The 24,227-nt window shown below is 44.1% G+C and overlaps 2 protein-coding genes across 2 annotated transcripts in view; both read left to right on the top strand.

Annotated features, from left to right (window-relative positions):
- LOC311004858 (NLR family CARD domain-containing protein 3-like) overlaps nucleotides 1-24,227 on the top strand; it is a gene marked incomplete at its 3' end in the record, with an annotated part of 170,770 nt that overhangs the window by 124,069 nt on the left and 22,474 nt on the right. The gene's annotated exons all lie outside the window — the stretch shown is intronic.
- LOC311004119 (NLR family CARD domain-containing protein 3-like) lies at nucleotides 9,619-22,643 on the top strand (the record flags this gene model as incomplete). Its single annotated transcript, XM_083996067.1, has 6 exons — nucleotides 9,619-9,877; nucleotides 10,176-11,985; nucleotides 15,578-15,751; nucleotides 15,843-16,016; nucleotides 21,292-21,338; nucleotides 22,084-22,643. The coding sequence occupies 6 exons, from the start codon at nucleotides 9,619-9,621 to the stop codon at nucleotides 22,641-22,643; spliced, it is 3,024 nt and encodes a 1,007-aa protein (XP_083852193.1).

The raw sequence follows: 24,227 nt of genomic DNA, 5'->3' as shown, positions 1-24,227 counted from the left end.
TTCTAGTCACTGAATCCTGTTTTTAAGATGCACTTTGTCCCACACTTTGATCCAGCGTGGGAAAATCCCTGACAGCTAACAACCAGCGAGCTTACCGGACACCCAACCACCTCACCGGGTCCAGTATTAAGTCTCGCCTCCTCTCCCCGATTCATTCTTCCTTACCTCTCTGAGGTTCTTCTATGAGAGGTGTGGTTTATGTCTTCACTTCATCTCTTGCTGTGTGTATGTGGAGTTTCCATTGCTCACACATTCTCCATCTCTCTGAAACCTTGGAGATCAGTCAGACTTGGTTATACAGAGCCTAAGCGGAAGCAGAAGTGAAGCTCGCCGTGGGACCTCAATTCGGAAAAAATCTCCATGTACAGGGGGTCAAAGTTTTATTTCGTGATTGTGTCATGAGAAAAATATATGACCTTAACCTACTTAAAACATCACGTTTCATGCCAAAAAAAAATCAGCAGTTTGTCGTAAAACGGCAACAGAAGAATGTATTCAGTGTGAAGACGCTCTACGGACTACAGATCTGGTGTCCCACAAAAAATATGTCACCAACTGACACGGGAAAGGAAGGTCGCCATGTGGTGACGTCACTACGCCACCTGGAGTTTTTCTGGTTACGGATTCTTTAGAGTTTTATTTTACAATAGTTTTACAACAAACTGCTGATTTCTCTTCATGAAAATGATGTTTTAAACAGGTAGAGGTCAAAGGTCAGAGAGTTTTATCATCACACAATTCAATCGGATCACAAAATAAAGTTTTGATTCCCGTTCACTTACATTTTTTTCCGAATTGAGTTCCCATGGCAACGTTACTTCCTGCTTCCACTGAGGCTCTCTATTTCACTCCAGTGGTTTCCTCCTGATGGATCTACTTGTATTAAACCCCCTGCTGGACCATAAGTGACATCACAGCACTATTATAGCTGTTAGACTACCAATAACTGTTTATAATAACAATCATCACCTGATTAATTCAAAGTTATCCACTGAGTGTTTTATGTCAGTGACAGATAATTGTCATAGTGTATGATTCAGTTCACCTTTATGTTAAAGCAGAAGTAAGTGATATATAAGTCTTAAATAGTTATATCTTCCGACAGCAATCACTTACATAGAGTGTTTGAACCGAAACACGGGTCTGTCAGTCCCTCTGCTCTGCTCTGAGCCCAGGAGAAAACATTTATCGTATCCTACAGTTTTTATCCAATGAGGAGAGAGAACGGCATGCAGGGCTGTGTGGGCAGCCAAGGGACGCCGTGAATGTGGTGACGTAGGGACAAGGACTGTTATGGTGCGTTCAAGGAAACTCGTAGACTCGTGTTTTTCCGTCCTGGGAAGTTGTATCAGTTCGATCTGGTACGACTTCACGGGTCGGAAGTTACGAGTGGCCGTTATAGTGACTTTCACAGGTAAAACAGGTCGGAAAAACACGAGTGGGTTGCCTGAAACGCTACAAAGTCGTAAGTTGTGACTTAACGCTGTAATTTACGATTTCAAAAGCCTGCCTCGAACGCAGCATTAGCGAAAACGACCGGGTCGCTTACTTCTGCTTTAATGTTGTGTGTGTGATAAATGTTCTTTGTTCACTTTGGATTTTATTTCTTGGAGCAAAGTGCAAAGAAGCAGAAGGTAATTAATCTAGATAAGATAACATCACGACGAACAGGTGAGTCACAGTTCAAAGTGTTAAAGTTGACCTTTGTCCCAGTGGTTGTGTCGCAGTTTATTTCGTCGTGTGAAGGTAAGGTGAACAGTCTGAATGTTTTCCTCGTTAACACATGTCGTTACCTGAGTTCTCTGCCCTTCAACTTGTCGTTGTGTTGTTGTTGTTGTGTTACTATAATGTTACTGTAGCTGAGTCAGAGCTGTAGCTGTAAAGTCTGGACCGACAGAACCGTGTCCTCCATGTTGTGTGGATGTTGTCGGTAGAAGCGCTGGATTAATTCTTCCTTACCTCTCTGCGGTTCTTCTATGAGAGCTCAGATCTGACTCTGTGCTTTATGTCTTCACTTCATCTCTTGCTGTGTGTATGTGGAGTTTCCATCGCTCACACACTCTCCATCTCTCTGAGACCTTGGAGATCAGTCAGACTTGGTTTTAGAGAGCCTAAGCGGAAGCTGAAGTGAAGCTCGCCATGGGATCTCAATTTGGGAAAAAATCTTCATGTAGGTGAACGGGAGTCAAAATTTTATTTCGTGATTGTGTCATGAGAAAAATACATGACCTTAACCTACTTAAAACATCACGTTTCATGCCAAAAAACCAGCAGTTTGTCGTAAAACGGCAACAGAAGAATGTATTTAGTGTGAAGACGCTCTACGGACTACAGATCTGGTGTCCCACAAAAAATACGTCACCAACTGACACGGGAAAGGAAGGTCGCCATGTGGTGACGTCACTACGCCACCTGGAGTCTTTCTGGTTACAGATTCTTCTGAGTTTTATTTTACAATAGTTTTACAACAAACTTCTGATTTCTCTTCATGAAACGTGATGTTTTAAACAGGTTAAGGTCATATTTTTTTCTCATGGCACAATTCAATCGGATCACGAAATAAAACTTTGACTCCAGTTCACTTACATGGAGGTTTTTTCCGAATTGAGTTCCCATGGCAACGTCACTTTCTGCTTCCGCTTAGGCTCTCTATTTCACTCCAGTGGTTTCCTCCTGATGTATCTACTTGTATTAAACCCCCTGCTGGACCATAAGTGACATCACAGCACTATTATAGCTGTTAGACTACCAATAACTGTTTATAATAATAATTATCACCTGATTCATTCAAAGTTCTCCACTGAGTGTTTCATGTCAGTGACAGATAATTGTCATAGTGTATGATTCAGTTCACCTTTATCTTAAAGCAGAAGTGAGTGATATATTTGTGTTAATATAAGTCTTAAATAGTTATATCTTCCGACAGCAATCACTTACATAGAGTGTTTGGTCTGAAACACGGGTCTCTCAGTCCCTCTGCTCTGCTCTGAGCCGAAGAGAAAACATTTATCGTATCCTACAGTTTTTATCCAATGAGGAGAGAGAACGGCATGCAGGGCTGTGTGTGCAGCGAAGGGACGCCGTGAATGTGGTGACGTAGGGACGAGGACTGTTATGGTGCGTTCAAGGAAACTCGTAGACTCGTGTTTTTCCGTCCTGGGAAGTTGTATCAGTTCGATCTGGTACGACTTCACGGGTCAGAAGTTACGAGTGGCCGTTATAGTGACTTTCACAGGTAAAACAGGTCGGAAAAACACGAGTGGGTTGCCTGGAACGCTACAAAGTCGTAAGTTGTGACTTAACGCTGTAATTTACGATTTCAAAAGCCTGCCTCGAACGCAGCATTAGCGAAAACGACCGGGTCGCTTACTTCTGCTTTAATGTTGTGTGTGTGATAAATGTTCTTTGTTCACTTTGGATTTTATTTCTTGGAGCAAAGTGCAAAGAAGCAGAAGGTAATTAATCTAGATAAGATAACATCACGACGAACAGTCACAGTTCAAAGTGTTAAAGTTGACCTTTGTCCCAGTGGTTGTGTCGCAGTTTATTTCGTCGTGTGAAGGTAAGGTGAACAGTCTGAATGTTTTCCTCGTTAACACCTGTCGTTACCTGAGTTCTCTGCCCTTCAACTTGTCGTTGTGTTGTTGTTGTGTTACTATAATGTTACTGTAGCTGAGTCAGAGCTGTAGCTGTAAAGTCTGGACCGACAGAACCGTGTCCTCCATGTTGTGTGGATGTTGTCAGTAGAAGCGCTAGATTAATTCTTCCTTACCTCTCTGAGGTTCTTCTATGAGAGCTCAGATCTGACTCTGTGGTTTATGTCTTCACTTCATCTCTTGCTGTGTGTATGTGGAGTTTCCATCGCTCACACATTCTCCATCTCTCTGAAACCTTGGAGATCAGTCAGACTTGGTTATAGAGAGCCTAAGCGGAAGCTGAAGTGAAGCTCGCCATGGGATCTCAATTTGGGAAAAAATCTCCATGTAGGTGAACGGGAGTCAAAATTTTATTTCGTGATTGTGTCATGAGAAAAATACATGACCTTAACCTTCTTAAAACATCACGTTTCATGCCAAAAAACCAGCAGTTTGTCGTAAAACGGCAACAGAAGAATGTATTTAGTGTGAAGACGCTCTACGGACTACAGATCTGGTGTCCCACAAAAAATACGTCACCGACTGACACGGGAAAGGAAGGACGCCATGTGGTTGCCATGGTGACGTCACTACGCCACCTGGAGTCTTTCTGGTTACAGATTCTTCTGAGTTTTATTTTACAATAGTTTTACAACAAACTGCTGATTTCTCTTCATGAAACGTGATGTTTTAAACAGGTTAAGGTCATATTTTTTTCTCATGGCACAATTCAATCGGATCACGAAATAAAACTTTGACTCCAGTTCACTTACATGGAGGTTTTTTCCGAATTGAGTTCCCATGGCAACGTCACTTTCTGCTTCCGCTTAGGCTCTCTATTTCACTTCAGTGGTTTCCTCCTGATGTATCTACTTGTATTAAACCCCCTGCTGGACCATAAGTGACATCACAGCACTATTATAGCTGTTAGACTACCAATAACTGTTTATAACTAGAAAATTTCCTCTCGGGAAATTTTGAATGGGCCACGGCTACTGCCGATTTTGCCATCTCTGTCAACATGGGAATCAAACCCACGATCTTAAGGTCAAGACAGAGCTGATCAGACAGACACATGATCATCTTTCTATAAGCACTGATATGGAGGAGCTGTAACCACATTAGGTTACCTGTGTGTGTGTGTGTGTGTGTGTGTGTGTGTGTGTGTGTGTGTGTGTGTGTGTGTGTGTGTGTGTGTGTGTGTGTGTGTGTGTGTGTGTAATAGGACCAGGACTCAATTAAAACAATTAATCTAATTAATTAGAGGCTTTGTAATTAATTAATCGCAATTAATTGCATTTTAATCGCATATAAATATTTGACCTGAGAACAGTGAGAAGCATTTTTTTCACATGGATTTTAGTATACCATTGAATGACTGAATAGCTTAAGCAACAAAACATTGTTTTTTTTTTCAAGGTGGTACTTAAGACCAACATGCAAATTATCGATTAATTCATTAATCGATATTTGATACAGATTTAAATGGTCTTTCCTGCCAATACACTATGATGATTACTGTAGTATTTAACTAGGCTACATAAATCACAGTAGCATAAACTGATTTGTTGAACGGACCAGGTGATGGGCTGACTGGTCCTGTCTAACTTCTGTGTACTGGGTGCCATTGTGCAGGGTGTTAAGGCAGCCTTCCTCCACTGCAGTCCCTATGGTCCTGGACCCTCTGGCTGGTGGGGTGGGCTGCTTTCAGCTGGGGGGGACTCTATCAGCTGCTCCCACGAGAGGCATTTGACGCATTTGACACCAACAAGGTTTAACTTTAAAACCAGATTAAATCATGGTTTAAGTTTAAATTCTGTTGCACGTTAACTGTGTTTTAATCACATGAAGGTGTGTGTGTGTTTGTGTGTGTGTGTGTGTGTGTGTGTGTGTGTGTGTGTGTGTGTGTGTGTGTGTGTGTGTGTGTGTGTGTGTGTGTGTGTGACTGTAATCACATGAAGCTGGCTCTAGAGTCTGTGTGTGTGTGTGTGACTGAGCTGCATCCTGTGTCAGTCTGATTTAGCTGTGTCGGTGTTTATAAACATTTAAACGAGCGCCAGGTGGATTGTTTATGAAGTTAACGAGCTCTGGCCTGAGGATCAAAGAGGTTACCACGGCGATAGAGGCCCCCGCAGGCTGAGACAGACAGAAACGTGGAGAAAAAGAGCCATTTTCAGCTGGACACTGTCTCTGTGTCCTCACCATTCATGTCTGTGGTTACACACAGCAAACACTCTGGGTTATGGATTATTGGACACAAACCATTAATATTGTTGTGGAGAATGTTTTAGAGCTGCAACAGTTGTTCAATCAACATTTTTCAAGCAGAAACTTTCCATTTTCAGCCTCAAAAACTGAAGATTTCCTTGTTTTCTCTGTTTGATTTGACTGTAAACTGAATATTTTTGTCTCTTTGATTGTTGCTGTGACAAAATGAGACGTTTGAAGACGTGGCCTCAGACTGAGAGGAACTTGAACGCATCATTTGTCTGTATTTTCTGACATTTGATGGAGCAGACGATGAATGGATGGACAGAGACAATAAGTGTCAGTGGCAGCTGGAGAGTGTTTTTCTCTCTTTGAATTTCCAGTGTGAGTGAAATGACTGAATGTTGTGATAGTGGAGCTGTGAGGTGAAATAAGTGGAGGCCCAGTTGTTGTGTGTGTAGCTTGTTTGATCCAGTGGTTTTCTACAGGGACGCTGTCCACACAGAGACTGTGTCACATCAACTCAGTGGATCTCAGTCCTTGTGTGTGTCAGTGGATGGAAACATTGGTCCATGGATCATGTTGCTGGGCTGCTCTTCACTTCACTGCAGCTTCATGACGCCATCTAGTGGACTGATAGTAGAAGTAGAGCAGCTGATGGCAGCTTCCTCTTCCTCACTGCTGTGTGACTGCATTCAGCTGACACTGATATGAAGCAGAGGAGAAGAGCCAATCAGTGGAGGAGCAGCTGGAGACATGATGGACATGTGAGCTGCTGTGCAGATGAATGATGTGTGTTTCCTCTGCAGGTGAAGCTACAAAGTGTGTGTGAGCTGATGTGGATGTGAGCTCAGCAGCATGGATCAGTGTGAGGACAGAGAGGAGGGAGCCCCTCCCCCTAAAACCAAAAGCCAGACCACAGGTCAAAGGTCAGAGTTTAAAACAGTCAGAAAGACTTTTATCTCTAAAAGTCAGTTGTTGTATTTATTAAAAGATTTAAGATATTTCACATCGGTTTTTCTCCAACATGCACATTTATCAGTTGTGTTGTTGTTTCAGGATCCAGCAGCAGAGACCAGACTCTCCTGAACCCAGCTGTCTGTCTTTAAAGAGCAACTTGTCAAAGGACTGGCTCACTAACTTTAAAGGAGGACGTGGATCAGCTGATCAGATGTAAGACAAAACGACACGTCAAAGGTTTTGAGTTTCTTTTTTTAGTTTTTTGGGGGCGGCTTTTTTGCCTTTATTCCATACACAGTAGAGGTTGACAGGAAAGGGGCAGGCAGAGAGAGGGGGAGTGACATGGAAGAAAGGTCTGCCCGACACACCGGGGACGCCTGCGTTGAGGACTGTAGTGTCTACATTGATCGGTCTTCATTTGAAAGGTCAAAATTTAAAACAGTCAGAAAGACTTTTCTCTCTAAAAGTCAGTTGTTGTGTTTATTAGAAGATTGAAGATATTTCTCATCAGTTTTTCTCCAACATGCACATTCATCAGTTGTGTTGTTTCAGGATCCAGCAGCAGAGACCAGACTCTCCTGGACCCAGCTGTCTGTCTTTAAAGAGCAACAAATCAAAGGACATTATCGTTAACTTTAAAGGAGGACGTGGATCAGCTGATCAGATGTAAGAGACAAAACTACATTTCAAAGGTTTTGAGTTTCTGTTGAACGTTCTTCCTGTGGAGTCACATTTCAATGATTCTCATTAAAAACTGAGTTATAACTCAGACACACGTTCAGTGAATGACTGACAGCATCCCATGCATCTTTCTTTCTGTTATTACATCCACTGCTGACGCTACTAAATATAACAGCTGCTTTTTGTTCACTTCCTGCAGCAGTCGCTCCACTTCAGCACTAAAGTTCTTTTTATGTTTGGAGTCTGACGCTCCCTTTAGATTTTTGTTTGTTGTTGTTTCTTTCTAAACTCACCTTCTCTGACATTCTGGATTTAACAACACGTTCATGAATCTGATGTAGAGTTTGCATGTTCTCCCCGTGCATGTGTGGGTTCTCTCCAGCTTCCTCCCACAGACCAAAGACATGCAGGTGAACTGGTGACTCTAAATTGCCCATAGGTGTGAATGTGTGTGTGTATATGTTGGCCCTGTGATAGACTGGTGACCTGTCCAGGGTGAACCCCACCTCCTGCCCAAAGTCAGCTGAGAAAGGCTCCAGCTCACCCTCCACCCTAGTGAGGATGAGCTGGATAGAAGATGAATGAACTTAAAGAGAAATCGGTGAATGAGGCCCATCCATGTGTCGATGTTGTTACAAAATGTAGGAAAAGGAACTCATTCACACGTAACCCTTAAAATAACTTTGCAGAGAATTCTTTTGAAAACCTAAAACTGTCAAACATGAGTTGTGTTGTTGTTTCAGGATCCAGCAGCAGAGACCAGACTCTCCTGAACCCAGCTGTCTGTCTTTAAAGAGCGACCGGTCAAATGAACGGTTCATTACCTTTAAAGGAGGACGTGGATCAGCTGATCAGATGTAAGAGACAAAACTACATTTCAAAGGCTTTGAGTTTCTGTTGAACGTTCTTCCTGTGGAGTCACATTTCAATGATTCTCATTAAAAACTGAGTTATAACTCAGACACACGTTCAGTGAATGACTGACAGCATCCCATGCATCTTTCTTTCTGTTATTGCATCCACTGCTGACGCTACTAAATATAACAGCTGCTTTTTGTTCACTTCCTGCAGCAGTCGCTCCACTTCAGCACTAAAGTTCTTTCTATGTTTGGAGTCCAACACTCCCTATAGATTTTTGTTCAGGCATTTTAACTTTCCTTCTCAACTCACCTTCTCTGGCATTCTTGATTTAACAACACGTTCATGAATCTACTAGAGTTTGCATGTTCTCCCCGTGCATGTGTGGGTTCTCTCCAGCTTCCTCCCACAGACCAAAGACATGCAGGTTAACTGGTGACTCTAAATTGCCCATAGTTGTGTAAGAATGTGTGTGTGTGTATATGTTGGCCCTGTGATAGACTGGTGACCTGTCCAGGGTGAACCCCGCCTCCTGCCCAAAGTCAGCTGAGAAAGGCTCCAGCTCACCCTCCACCCTAGTGAGGATGAGCTGTAGAGAAGATGAATGAACTTAAAGAGAAATCGGTGAATGAGGCCCATCCATGTGTTGATGTTGTTACAAAATGTAGGAAAAGGAACTCATTCACATTTGTAACCCTTAAAATAACTTTGCAGATAATTCTTTTGAAAACCTAAAACTGTCAAACATGAGTTGTGTTGTTGTTTCAGGATCCAGCAGCAGAGACCAGACTCTCCTGAACCCAGCTGTCTGTCTCTAAAGAGCAACTGGTCAATAGGAAGGCTCATTGACTTTAAAGGAGGACGTGGATCAGCTGATCAGACGTAAGCTGTAACTGACAGTCAGACTCAGGCTATTGTAGAAAAGAACCAGTTTGTACGACGTGTTGTTGGACCAGGTCTGAAACCAAAGTGTCTCTGTCTGTTGTGAACGTCCTCAGGGGACATATAAAGTCCATCTTGTATTATCTCTCTGTCCTGATGTTGACTTGACACTGATTCCTCCACAGAGTGGACCAGGAGAGCTCAGAGGTTCCCAGTGGTCAGTCTGCCCAGCAGCATCAAACACACCTGGACTCCATATTTATGGTGAGGACATGTCCAACAGCTGCTGTTACATCTGTTGTGTTCACCATCATCTCCATGCTGCACTTTGACACCAGTGGATTGTCAGTCTGTCCAACATGGATCTGATGTTTGGCTCCATGGTTTTAGTTTGATGCTGTCACTCATAGAGTTTCTGTTCCAGCTGCTGGAGGAGAACATGGTCACTTTTGTCAAGAACGAGCTGAAGAAGATCCACAAGGCTCTGAGTCCAGATTACCCAGAATGCTCAGGGAGTCAGAGGGAGGATGAGGAGGTGTTGGACGGTGAGGATGAAGAGCAGAGGAGGAGCAGCAGAGAGGCATTAGTGAAGATCACAGTGAACTTCCTGAGGAGGATGAAGCAGGAGGAGCTGGCTGAGCGTCTGCAGAGGAGTAAGAGGATTTCTCTAAAGATTCAACATAATGAATAATAATAATAATAATAATAATGGATGACATTTATATAGCGCTTTTCTATTGTTACCCAATACCCAAAGCGTGTACAGCAACCATTAAAAAAGGTAAAGGTACTTTATTTGTCACAAATACAGCTAGTACAGTATTCATTCATACCACAAATGAGACGTTCACTGACATCAACACATGGAGGGAAACATGTTCATAGTTGTTATTTAGAGGAATTAAAATGTTATATTTTCTTATTGATCTTATATCTTGTGTTTTCATTCAGAATATTTTACTCCTGGTGCAGTTTGTGGACGTAAACTCAAATCTGCCCTGAAGAAGAAGTTCCAGTGTGTGTTTGAGGGGATCTCTAAAGCAGGACACCAAACCCTTCTGAACCAGATCTACACAGAGCTCTACATCACAGAGGGAGGGGCTGGAGGAGTCAATGATGAACATGAGGTCAGACAGATTGAAACAGTGTCCAGGAAACCAGACAGACCAGAAACAACCATCAGACGAGAAGACATCTTTAAAGCCCCACCTGGAAGAGACCGACCAATCAGAAGAGTAATGACAAAGGGAGTGGCTGGCATTGGGAAAACAGTCTTAACACAGAAGTTCACTCTGGACTGGGCTGAAGACAAAGACAACCAGGACATACACTTCACATTTCCCTTCACCTTCAGAGAGCTGAATGTGCTGAAAGAGAGAAAGTTCAGCTTGGTGGAACTTGTTCATCACTTCTTCTCTGAAACCAAAGAAGCAGGAATCTGCAGGTTTGATCAGTTCCAGGTCGTCTTCATCTTTGACGGTCTGGACGAGTGTCGACTTCCTCTGGACTTCCACAACACTGAGATCCTGACTGATGTGACAGAGTCCACCTCAGTCAACGTGCTGCTGACCAACCTCATCAGGGGGAAACTGCTTCCCTCTGCTCACCTCTGGATAACCACACGACCTGCAGCAGCCAATCAGATCCCTCCTCAGTGTGTTGACATGGTGACAGAGATCAGAGGGTTCACTGACCCACAGAAGGAGGAGTACTTCAGGAAGAGGTTCAGAGATGAGGAGCAGGCCAGAGAGATCATCTCCCACATCAAGAGATCACAAAGCCTCCACATCATGTGCCACATCCCAGTCTTCTGCTGGATCACTGCTACAGTTCTGGAGAAGCTGTTGAAGACCAGAGAGGGAGGAGAGCTGCCCAAGACCCTGACTGAGATGTACATCCACTTCCTGGTGGTTCATCTAAAACTGAACAAGGTCAAGTATGATGGAGGAGCTGAGACAGATCCACACTGGAGTCCAGAGAGCAGGAAGATGATTGAGTCTCTGGGAAAACTGGCGTTTGAGCAGCTGCAGAAAGGAAACCTGATCTTCTATGAATCAGACCTGACAGAGTGTGGCATCGATATCAGAGCAGCCTCAGTGTACTCAGGAGTGTTCACACAGATCTTTAAAGAGGAGAGCGGCCTGTACCAGGACAAGGTGTTCTGCTTCGTCCATCTGAGTGTTCAGGAGTTTCTGGCTGCTCTTCATGTCCATCTGACCTTCATCAACTCTGGACTCAGCCGGATGTCACAACAACAAACAACCTCCAAGAAGACTGAAACAACAGGAGTCAAATCTGCAGAGACAAACTTCTACCAGAGCGCTGTGGACGAGGCCTTACAGAGTCCAAATGGACACCTGGACTTGTTCCTCCGCTTCCTCCTGGGTCTTTCACTGGAGACCAATCAGAATCTCCTACGAGGTCTGATGACTCAGTCAGGAAATGACTCACGGTCCAATCAGGAAACAGTCCAGTACATCACGAAGAAGATCGAAGAGACTCCCTCTGCAGAGAAAAGCATCAACCTGTTCCACTGTCTGAATGAACTGAATGATCGTTCTCTAGTGAAGGAGATCCAACGGTCCCTGAGCTCAGGAGATCTCTCCAGACATAAACTGTCTCCTGGTCAGTGGTCGGCTCTGGTCTTCATCTTACTGTCATCAGAAGAAGATCTGGACAAGTTTGACCTGAGGAAATACTCTGCTTCAGAGGAGGCTCTTCTGAGGCTGCTGCCAGTGGTCAAAGCCTCTAACAAAGCTCTGTAAGTGTAGAGATAGTTTGATTTATTCATCATTATATAAAAACACTGTCTTTATGATAGGGAAACTTCGAACGGCTGTGGAACCAGTGCTTGATAAATGTCAGTTTGCCTTCACCAAGAATCGCAGCACAAGTGGTGCCATAGTGCCATAGTGAAACATACTAATTTAAGTGTTCACCAATCTGCGTGTGTGATGCCCACTTGCTGCATATTAACACGACCAAAACTGTTGAGATGCTCCTCGATCCTACATCAGTGGGTGATCAAAGCCCAGTGGCCATCCATGGCCAAGACATTGTGGAGTACCTTTAGTCTAGTACGAAGAGGGGGGTATCATGCACCCCCCGGAAATATACTTCTAACCAATGTTTCTAGATTGGAAAAAATGTGTAGAAAATGATGAGCTATGTTAAAAAGTTGTCAGAATGTCCCATGTATCATTTTTATGCAAATTAGTGCCGCCATTATCGAAATAACCTAATTTCACTATATCTCAGCCAATATTGCAGATATCTGAACAAATAAGGTGTCTAGACCCATGTTTTGAGGGTCAGAGATCATAATAAAACTATTCATAAAGTGATCACATGTTGGTGGCATGCTAGTAAGCCAACCTAACCCTTTTACCAATTACAAGACGCCAATGTTGGAGATACCAAATAAGGTGTCTAGACAGAGGTTGTTGTGTGTTTAACCAAGGTTTATTTGGATCAAACATCATAATAGAACTCTTCTTGATGTGACCACTCTTCTCTTTCCCATGCCAGATAAACAGTCAAGTAAATGGTTCTCCACTATGCATCACTCATCATCGTTTTCACTGAAATCATCAGAGTTAAACTCATCCTCTCCTTCCTCTTTCTCCTCCTCTTGCTGTTCATGCTCTCCAGTGTCATGGGGATCAACCAGTGAAGTTGGTAGGTTTCAACACTCCTTCATCAGTCTTCATCCATCCCTGCCCCTCATCATAGGGTTTTGGTTTTTCCAGAATAGGTTCATCAGCTAGTACAAGGTAGTTCACACGTCGGGCATGTGGCTTCACGTCGGGCATGTGGCTTCAGAGCAGAGTGGCATGGAGGAAGGCGAGCCAGGTCAACCTTAGACTTGCAAGTGAGTTTCTTGTCCTCCCCCACCATGTTGCGTAGCAACTTGGCACAGACAACAAGACTCACAACTCACTCAGGCTTGACACTCTAGCAGTCACTGAGTTGACTGGATATGTGAAACCTGGGATTCTTCTTCAAGGGCCCCACCTTCCTTCTCCCTTTGATGGCACTGGTACAGTCTTCTCCACTGAACACATAGAACCCAAGAAGAGTGGCGCGGTAGTCTTCTCCCAGGGATTCTGCAATACTACTACTGCCTGGCTTCCGGTGCACCTGTCCCCATTGATGTTGAGATGGACGTGTTACAGTACGAGCAGAAGCTGTGGGCAAGGCTGCTAAAGCTGACTTCATCAGACCCCTACAGTGTGAAGATCCAGGAAGCTTCTTTAACCCAACAACTTCTCAACATCTCTGAGCTTGCAGAATCCCTGGGAGAAGACCACCGCACCACTCTTCTTGGGTTCTATGTGTTCAGTGGTGAAGACTGTACCACTGCCAAGTATATTTTTTTGTCTTTTTCATGCCTTTATTTGACAGTACAGTTGAGAGAGACAGGAAATAGGGAGGCAGAGAGAGGGGGAATGACACGCAGGAAAGGGCTGTCCGATGCGGGATTCAAACCGGGGCCGCCTGCACGAGGACTATAGCCTCAATATATGGGGCGCCTGCTTAACCCACTGCGCCATTCGACGCCCCGGAAGGTGGGGCCCTTGAAGAAGAATCCCCAATTTCACGTATTCAGTCAACTCAGTGACTGCTAGAGTGTCAAGCCTGAGATGCTGAGGCAGTTGGAGCAATTCACCTGTCTGATGTCTGATGTCTTCAGTGGATGTTGTCCGTGCCGAGTTGCTACTCAACATGGTGGGGGAGGACAAGAAACTCACTTGCAAGTCTAAGGTTGACCTGGCTCGCCTTCCTCCATGCCACTCTGCTCTGAAGCCACATGCCCGACGTGTGAACTACCGCGTCGCCTTGTACAAGCGAGCTGATGAACCTATTCTGGAAAAACCAAAACCCTATGATGAGGGGCAGGGATGGATGAAGACTGATGAAGGAGTGTTGAAACCTACCAACTTCACTGGTTGATCCCCATGACACTGGAGAGCATGAACAGCAAGAGGAGGAGAAAGAGGAAGGAGAGGATGAGTTTAACTCTGATGATTTCAGTGAAAACGATGATGAGTGATGCATAGTGGAGAACCATTTACTTGACTGTTTATCTGGCATGGGAAAGAGAAGAGTGGTCACATCAAGAAGAGTTCTATTATGATGTTTGATCCAAATAAACCTTGGTTAAACACACAACAACCTCTGTCTAGACACCTTATTTGGTATCTCCAATATTGGCGTCTTGTAATTGGTAAAAGGGTTAGGTTGGCTTACTAGCATGCCACCAACATGTGATCACTTTATGAATAGTTTTATTATGATCTCTGACCCTCAAAACATGGGTCTAGACACCTTATTTGTTCAGATATCTTCAATATTGGCTGAGATATAGTGAAATTAGGTTATTTCGATAATGGCGGCACTAATTTGCATAAAAATGATACATGGGACATTCTGACAACTTTTTAACATAGCTCATCATTTTCTACACATTTTTTCCAATCTAGAAACATTGGTTAGAAGTATATTTCCGGGGGGTGCATGATACCCCCCTCTTCGTACTAGACTACTTGGAGTCTTCATTGACAGCGACTTGAGCTTGAGCACACGGGTGGCCAATGTCTGTGCCAATATTCATCAGTGTCTCTATATCTTACGTAGGCTCAGAGTGTTTGGAGTTTGCAAAAACATTATGTTAATTTTTTATAGAGCAACAATGAGTCAGTACTCCAGTATGGTATCACCAACTGGTGACATGTCCAGGTCACATGTCTGTTCTTATGATACAGGCTGTGGTCCTGAAATGTGTGTTTCTCTTCTATAATACACATTCTACATCTCGGAGGCAACATCGTTCCACATACAGACTCCCTTCCCCTTTCAAACGGGCAGAGCTCCTTGGGAAACAGTAGTGGAGACACCAAGGGAGAATCAGGGTCTGGCACACACGTGCACGAAAAAGACAAGCGCACCGTTACAGCGTTGTGTTGTGATCGCACATGACGCGTGTCTATATTGAAAGTAAAGAGTTTGTATGCATACCAGAAGCGGAAAAGATATTTGTAAAATATAACACCTTACCACCTTCACCCTTTTCATGTCGCGCACCCCCTAGCGGCGACTTGCACACCACACGCTGGGAATCCCTGGTCTACTGTATGAGTGGGATTGTCCAGTGTTGGTCTGTGTTTACTCCACTAGTCTTTTAATCTGATGTACGTTTATACTGTATGTTGTTTTTACTGCATGTGCTGCAACCGCTCCTTATCTCTGGGACAAATTCCTCCCTGGTGGAGACCAACAAAGTAACCTAACCTTTTCAACAGGACAGAAAATAAATTCCTTTCTTCTTTAATTCCTCATGATCATCTCTACAGACTAAGCGGCTGTAACCTCTCAGAGAGAAGCTGTGAAGCTCTGTCCTCAGTCCTCAGCTCCCACTCCTCTAGTCTGAGACACCTGGACCTGAGTAACAACAACCTGCAGGACTCAGGAGTGAAGCTGCTGTCTGCTGGACTGGAGAGTCCACACTGTAGACTGGAGACTCTCAGGTGAGGATCCATCCAGCTGTTTATCTGATGCCACTTGAACACAGCAGCAGGTGTTGACAGAGGGTTCCTGTGTGTTGTTGTGTGTGTTCAGTCTGTCAGGATGTCTGATCACAGAGGAAGGCTGTGCTTCTCTGGCCTCAGCTCTGACCTCCAACCCCTCCCATCTGAGAGAGCTGGACCTGAGCTACAACCATCCAGGAGCCTCAGGAGTGAAGCTGCTGTCTGCTGGACTGGAGGATCCAGACTGGAGACTGGACTCTCTCAGGTATGGAGAGGCTGCTGCAGCCACACACACTGTCTGATAGAGGAGGAGGAGCTGGAACATTTCCTATGGCCCCGTTCACACCTGGTCACACCTGGTATTAACATCTGTCTCAGGTGATCCATGCATTGATGACATCAGATCCCATCACTCAGACCATATCCAGAGGTGGTGTAGGCCACAGTGAAGCTCCGCCCACTCCACTGACGTCCTCTGTCACAGTCTGACTCGTCCCAACACAGTTTATCCCCTTGCCACACCGACGGCCCGCCGGCGGGCCCCCGGGGGGGTTTTAATCAGGGAGGTGTCATAGAGGATGTCACCAGTCACTTGAAATAGTCATGCCACATATCGTTGGAAAGCTAAAACTCTTGTGATTAAAGATATGCCGACCATTCCTAAATATAATCATCACAGCAACACTCGAATCAGACTATAAACATGCTAACAAAGTTCGTAAAAAGCCGATATAACTCACGATTTGTGTCAGGGCAGGCTCAGGATCACAGGGTTTCCCCACAAACTTGGTGTCGTTACATTCAGAAAAGTCCAGTAAATCCAATCCAGTAAAGTATTTAGTCCAAAACACACGGTTGTACCGGTAGATAACCTCATCCCGCTGCTGCATCTTATGAAATTACGCATTGTATATCCAGTAAATCCGTTTATTTCTCCTCATAAGTCCGGCGTTTACATGAAAACAATGTTTATTTCACTTTTCAAAATGGCGCTGCCCTCTGACCTTTCGATTGACAGCTCACTCGACCAATCACAAGCTCCCTGTCCCCGGCTGCCGCCTGCAATAGCGAATGAGTGGCTGTGTCTCATGAGGAACATCCCCTCCGACAGCGCTGAATGGCTTCAGCCAATAGGAACCGATCCCGATGGAAACTGTAGCATTGAATAGCCAATGAGATTACGAAACGAACGATGTGCTGCATTCACGGTCCCTGGGAAAAGGCAGCACTGCCATCTTCATGCGTAACTTTGCAAAAGCTGCACTTTGGCGCATGTATTGTTTCTCAATGGCAACTTTAGGAAAACGCCTAGATATACACTTAGAAAAACATGTGTAAAATACTCATTTTTAGCAGGATTGTTATCAAATTTGAACTGGGGCCAGGTAAGGCTTCATGCTGTAGTCCCATTGTGTTTTCCAGCTAAAATTCTCAGCCACACTCATCTTCAGGCATCTGATTGCAACAAAAAAATTCAGGCGAGAATAAAAACATTCTAATTCAGTGTGCTCCCACTTAGATTACTCAATGATAGTAGCACTTATAGTGATTATTTCAGTTTGGGGGAAAAACTTCAGAGTGATACCTTTCAAAAGAGACCAAGCCCATCCATATTCTCCAAACAGTTCAAGAACAGCATTCAATTTACTTTGGGTACGCCTTGGAAAGGCGAATATTACAGAATTTATAGGAGTGACAAGAGGTTATACTGAAGCCAAAATCTCAGAGTGTTTCAAACATGAGCTGTGCAGCTTTCATCAGTCACAGTGATGAACTACTGCGATCAGGAGTTTCTCCTCATGACGACTTCAGTGTCTCATCATGACTCACTGTGTCATATTCAGGAGAAGAGATGTCAGTGATGAAAGCAGCTGTTGGCAGCTGTGCTCTGAGTCTCTCCAGATGTTTGGATCAGACTTTATTTCAGAGTGTATCAGGAAACATTTCAGCTGCAGCTGGTTGAACTGCTCCTGAACCAACAGAGTGTTTGACCTGAACAGTCCCAGAGACTGTAGACACCTGTTGAGTGTGGACACACTAACAACAACACAGCAACAAGAATCAAAGCATGTCCACTGCTCAGAGACATTCGTCTCCCAGCGTCTCCAACCAAGGAGGAAATAAGAGACAGAAACCAGGCGGCACCATCAGGTCTCTGTCTGGTCAGATATTGATGATCAATAATCAGCTCAGTCTCTCCGAGATCCTGGTCTTGTCCTGATGAGATATGTTGTGTTGAGGAGACAGTAAATCACAGTGTGACATCCAGATGTCCTCACTGTCCAGAGGCCTGGAGCTGTCAATCAGAAGAAAGTGAGTGTAGTGAACAGTGTAATAATCAGTGTTTGTGGTCAGAGATGGACAGAGTACTCGACCCCAGTACTTGAGTAAGAGTACAAATTAGGGATGCACATTTTGAAAAAAATTTCTGACCGATAACCGACGCTCGTTAACCGATAAGATTAAGATGCTTGCGGTGCACGGATAAATTTTTTTTGCCGTTAAATACACACGTGCGCTGCGACAGCTGATCAGTGCCACATCCACTCTGCTCTGTCTCAGCTGATCTCTCATATAGAGGTTTGATTGTCCAATGTAGAACTGTTTTTATACAAAGTGCAGCCAAACACCAGACTGAAGGAACAGCAGAGCTCCTCTGTGGAGCTGCAGGAGAGCTGCAGGTGAACAGGCTGGAGAGCAGCCACGTCCTCGTCCTCTTTTTTTTTTTCTCAGCGCCGTAGTTACAGGTGATTCACATCTATGTCTGTGTAGCTACATTTATAGTCTGACCTTCCTTCATGGGGGCTGCTGCACATACTGTCAGTCCTCCTGTGGAACTTTTTGCTGCGAAATATGACTGAAGGCACATGGACTCTGCACGTGTCGACACGCCCCCATGAGTTGACGACAAGGAGCTAATAAAAAATAACCGATAGCATTAATCGGTCAAAGTTCTTGTTATCGGTTAATGGTTAAACGGTTCAACATGTGCATCCCTAGTACAAATACTACTGGTCAAAATTTACTCCGTTACAAGTAAAATTAGCTCAGTCGACATGTTCATCGAGTAAGAGTAAAAAAGTACTTGCTTTTAAAGGTACTTAAGTATCCAAAAGTACATGCCGCCCTCGTCCCTACGTCACACAGTGACCCGCCCTCGTCCCTTGGCTGCACACACAGAGAGGACTGCCCCTTTATGCCGTTCTCTCTCCTCATTGGATAAAGGTTGTAGGATACAAGGAAAGTTTTCTCCTCGGCTCAGAGCAGAGCAGAGGGACTGACAGACCCGTGTTTCAGACCAAACACTCTATTGAAGTGATTGCTGTCGGAAGATATAACTATTTAAGACTTATATTAACACAAAAATTCCGCTTACTTCTGCTTTAACTCTTGTTTCTGAGAATTAACTCTTTGAAACCACCTGCACTGATGTGCTGCTTTTAGGGGTTAGGGTTTCCTTCTTTGACAAACACAGTTTGTGTCCAGTAGTATTTTAGAAAAAAAAAAAGAGCAGACCTGAAAGTATCGAGTACTTTTCAGCCTTCATAGAAATTAACTTGAGTAAAAGTAAAAATATTTGTCTTGGAAATGTATTCAAGTAAGAGTAATAAGTACCAAATCCTCTGGATATGTACTTTACTCCGTTACTGTCCACCACTGTTTGTGGCTGAATGTGTGTGTGATCAAACAGCTGTTTTCAGACTGTGTGTGTGCTGACTCCAGATCAGATGAAGCCACAAAGTGGCTCCTTAATGAAAGTCTCCAGCAGCTGGAGCTTCACTTCCTGTCTGAGTCCATGTGCTCTGAGCTGAGCCTGCTTCTCTCTGCTCTACAGTTTCTCTGCTTCCTCTGGACTCTGACTTCAAGTCCAGTCAAAATGTGTGGACAGGTTTGATGGAGCTCAGGACTGGTCCTGAGGACGGCTGCTTTATTCCACATGATGTGACTGATCTCAGTGAGTCAGTGGGTACGTTTACATGGACAGTTTCAATCGGTTTCAGAAAGGTTTGGGAGACCAAACCGATTGAAAATACTTCATGTAAACACCTCAAACCGTTTCAATTACCCCAAACCGGTTGAAATTCCAACCAGATTGAAGGGGGTGGTTTAAACCTTTTCTAAAGAGATCTGTCTGTCATGTATACACTTGAAACGGGTTGATCCCTGGCTGCGTTCGTTCAGGACCTGACGTACATACGCACGCACGCACGCTTGAGCACGTACGAGCTGTGCCTGCCTGGCTGTCACTCAAGTGAAAATGTCCGTGTAATATGGGAAAATGTCGAGCAAGAACTTTCATAACGGACTGGCGGGTCATACGGAAGTTCTGTTTCCACTCGGTGTCCGAAAATTCATGCAGAGAGAGGAGGAGGAAGAGGAGGTGCGCCGCCGGTGTTGTGCCGAAAAGTTTTTCTGCAGGTAGTCTCTTTTCGGCACAACACCTGCGGCGCACCGCTTCCTCCTCCTCCTCCTCCTCCTCTCTCTGCATGAATTTTCGGACACCAAGTGGAAAGACGCTCTCTCTTCTTTTCCTGCTAAAACTAGGAACATGTCACGCTGCTGTTTAATACAGAGAAATATTAAAACAGCAAAGACTGCGCTCAACAAACGATGTATTTCGGCCACACAGCTGTAGCACTTCCATAATCAATGCTGTTGTAACCATAGTAACGCAATCACTCACGGCTGCGGGCACATTCGAAGCGTTTGTTTCATCGGTGCATGTAAACACCCAACCAGTTTACTTTGTAACCCATGTATACGCTCAAGCTGAAATCTTCAAACAGATTGATTTAAACCAAACCTTTCTGAAACCGTTTGAAACTGTCCATGTAAACGTACCCAGTGTGTTGCAGCTGATCTGTGTGAAGAGCAGAGAAGAACAGAGTCATTGATGATGAGATCGTGATCCGTCCTGTCACTGTGATCAGATGGTTTCTATTAGAGCTCCTTCATCCACTCACTGCTGCTGTGGCTCCTGTGGAAACCTGCTCACAGCCTCATTCTTCAGCTTCCTGTGGAGTTTTCTTCAGACAAACACAAGTTGTGTTCACACTCAGTGTTTCTCACTAAACTCACTGTGTGTTTCACTGAGCTCTAACAAACGTGTTGAGTGTGTTTCCTTCCTCATCAAACACTGAAACCATCCACTGTTCACAGCTGCACTCTTCTTCTTTCCTGGTGCATTGTGGGATATCTGGGCTGGTCAGCTCCACCTGTTGTGTCTTCATCTTCTTTGCTGTGACGTGTGTTTGTGCAGCTTGAGAGTCAGAGAGTGAAAGTGTGTGTCTCACACTGCAGTGACATCGCATAGAGAAAAGACATGATGAAGTGTTTCCTCCTGGTCTCCTCCTGCTCTGTATCATCACTAGATAAAGACTCCAGCTCCTTCTTCTCTGTGCTCAGTGTTCATCCATACATACCAGCCTCCATGTGAACACAGTGATAAAACAGTGTGTGTGTGTGTGTGAGAGCCATGTAATGTCCATGTGTGCATGCTGACAGAGAAGGTGCTGCTCTGACCCCCCTCCTCCTTTCAGGGTGGAGCCTGCTGGAGTCCCATGGTTGACACCAGGTCTGAGGAAGTGTAAGTCTGTTTTTACTTTGATTCATGGAAACGAGGGATGCACATGTTTAACCGTTTAACCGTTAACCGATAACAAGAACTTTGACCGATTAATACTATCAGTTATTTATTTATTAGCTCCTTGTCGTCAACTCATGGGGGCTTGTCGACACGTGCAGATTTCCACGTGTCTTCAGTCATATTTCGCGGTAAAAAGTTCCACAGGAGGACTGACAGTATGTGCAGCAGCCCCCATGAAGGAAGGTCAGACCATAAATGTAGCTACACAGACATAGATGTGAATCACCTGTAACAACGGCGCTGAAAAAACTAGATAAAAGAGGAGGCTGATGCAGCTCTCCTGCAGCTCCACAGAGGAGCTCTGCTGCTCCTTCAGTCTGGTGTTTGGCTGCACTTTGTAACTAAAACAGTTCTACACTGGACGATCTAACCTCCATATGAGCGATCAGCTGAGACAGAGCAGAGTGGATGTGGCACTGATCAGCTGTCACAGCGCACGTGTGTATTTAACGGCTAAAAAAAAAATTGGAGCGTCGTAATCTTATCGGTTAACGGTTAATAATCGGTTAACGAGCGTCGGTTATCGGTCAGAAAAGAAATTCAAAATGTGCATCCCTACTGGAAACAAAGCAGCACATTCAACCATCTTCACACTGTCACATCACTGACCTCATGAGTCTTCATCAAACTGTCAATAACTGATCAATGATCAATAACTGCAGCTGTGTCTTGTTCTCTCCATCAGATTCCTGTCGACTCACAATCGACACAAACACAGTGAACACAAACATCAAACTGTCTGACAACAACAGGAAGGCGACATATGTGTGGGAGCATCAGTCATATCCTGATCATCCAGACAGATTTGACTGGTGGGAACAGCTGCTGTGTTCAACTGGTCTGACTGGTCGCTGCTACTGGGAGGTCGAGAGGAGAGGAGACGTTGAAATATCAGTGAGTTACAGAGGAATCAGCAGGAAAGGAAACAGTAGAGACTGTGTGTTTGGAAAGAACAATCAGTCCTGGAGTCTGATCTGCTCTGATGTTGTTGGTTACAGTGTCCATCACAATAGCACAGGGACACCTATCACCTCCTCCTCCTCCTCCTCCTCCTCCTCCTCCTCCTCCTCCTCCTCCTCCTCCAGAGTAGCAGTGTATGTGGACCGTCCTGCTGGCTCTCTGTCCTTCTACAGAGTCTCCTCTGACTCACTGATCCACCTCTACACCTTCAACACCACCTTCACTCAACCTCTCTATCCTGGGTTTAGACTCTACAGGTCTGATTCCTCGTTGAGTCTGTGTTGAGTGAAGCAGAGTCTCCTCCTGTCACAGAAACCTTCTCTCTGTTGAACAGACAGTTCAGTCTCTACACGTCTGTCTCTGTCTCTCACTCACGTCGTCTTCACAGGACAGAGATGAACACAGTTTAATAATGAACTCATCAGCGTCATGGCAACAGAAAAATCACTTATTATTATTCTGCTGCTGCTGACTGTTATTGTTTCTCTGAATGATTTCGATGTTATGATAAAAGGTACAGGCTACTTTCAGGACGAAGGTGGTTTCACTGCAGACTCTTATTTTGAAAAGTCGGCCTGAGCTACATGAAGAGCACCGTGTCGTTCTGACTGTTAAAATAAATAGATAAAGGTTTCAACTGAAACAAAGTGGAAAAGTTCATTTATGTCAGTTTAGTTTAGTTCAATTCAAACAGTGAAACACATGTATTATACAGATTCAAAACACACACACAGACTGAAATGTTTCATGTCTTTATTTCTTTTGATTGTAATGAAAACCTAAAATTCAGTAAATCAAGAAACTATAATACAGTGGAAAGTTGACTACTGTAACCTAATGAACTCCAAACAGCTGCAGAAGTTTCCTGAGCCTTGTCTCTCAGTCTGGTTCATGACCTCCATCATATTCTACTTTATTGAGATGTATCTTTGATCTTTGCAACTCTGAGGGTGTTTATTTGTTATTTGTTGATTATTTGTATATGTATGAACTATTAAAGATAAATAGAGGAAATTTCATGCAGGTTGGATTCAAACCCACGGCTGCTGCATCAAAGTCTGAGCCTGTAGCTACAGTGGCATCATCATCATCAACGATCTCCAGAAGACATAAAGTTAAACATGAAACACTCTTTTCCAATATTTTAATCAATATCAGTGTATTATTTTAGTTTTCTATGGTTTTAAAGTGGTGGAAAAAATCTAAAATGTACTTCAGTTCATCAGAATTAATAATTAAACTGTCAACAAAAAGTGAACATTATAGAAACATGGACTTATTCAGTCCTATAGGTCTGTTTATCTTATTCAATATCTAAAAGGGACTGCGGACTGTCTGATGGACAGAGCGCATTACTGACACACAGCGTCGTCAGACAAAATATCAGGTGGATAATAAAAGTAGAGACTGGAGTTTAAGATGCACATATGGGGCATATGTGCATCTTTATGCCGCTGCATGAATGCACTGCATGCTCTCGCTCTGAGCGCAGCGCATTTATGCTGCGGCTGCCTCGGAGGAGAACTTTTTTTTTTTTTTTTTTTTTTAATCATTAGCGGTGCTTATTTATTAGTCCACACTACAGTTTGGTGCCTTCGGTCCTCTCTGCCTCGCATTGTCTCAGGAAATAACTGGGAAGGTTTCAGAATATTTGTAAACTGAAAGCATATTTTCTAACAGACTTGATGACACCTGTCGTCTCCCTCCCGACGGTTTACGTCGAGGGAACCACCACAGATTATTGTAAAAGGTTTGAAAGTCCGAGGCTCGATCCAAAAACGCTTTTACCCAGCAAAATATCACGTTGCTTGATCCGAAACTGTTTAACACTACAAAAAGCCGAACCATGGCTGATTATGTAGTTTGATC

The sequence above is a fragment of the Trachurus trachurus genome (assembly GCF_905171665.1).
Source record: "Trachurus trachurus genome assembly, chromosome: 21".
Classification (NCBI taxonomy): Eukaryota; Metazoa; Chordata; class Actinopteri; order Carangiformes; family Carangidae; genus Trachurus; species Trachurus trachurus.
The sequence above is the reverse complement of the archived record's forward strand: the minus strand, read 5'-3'. Positions and strand labels throughout refer to the sequence as shown.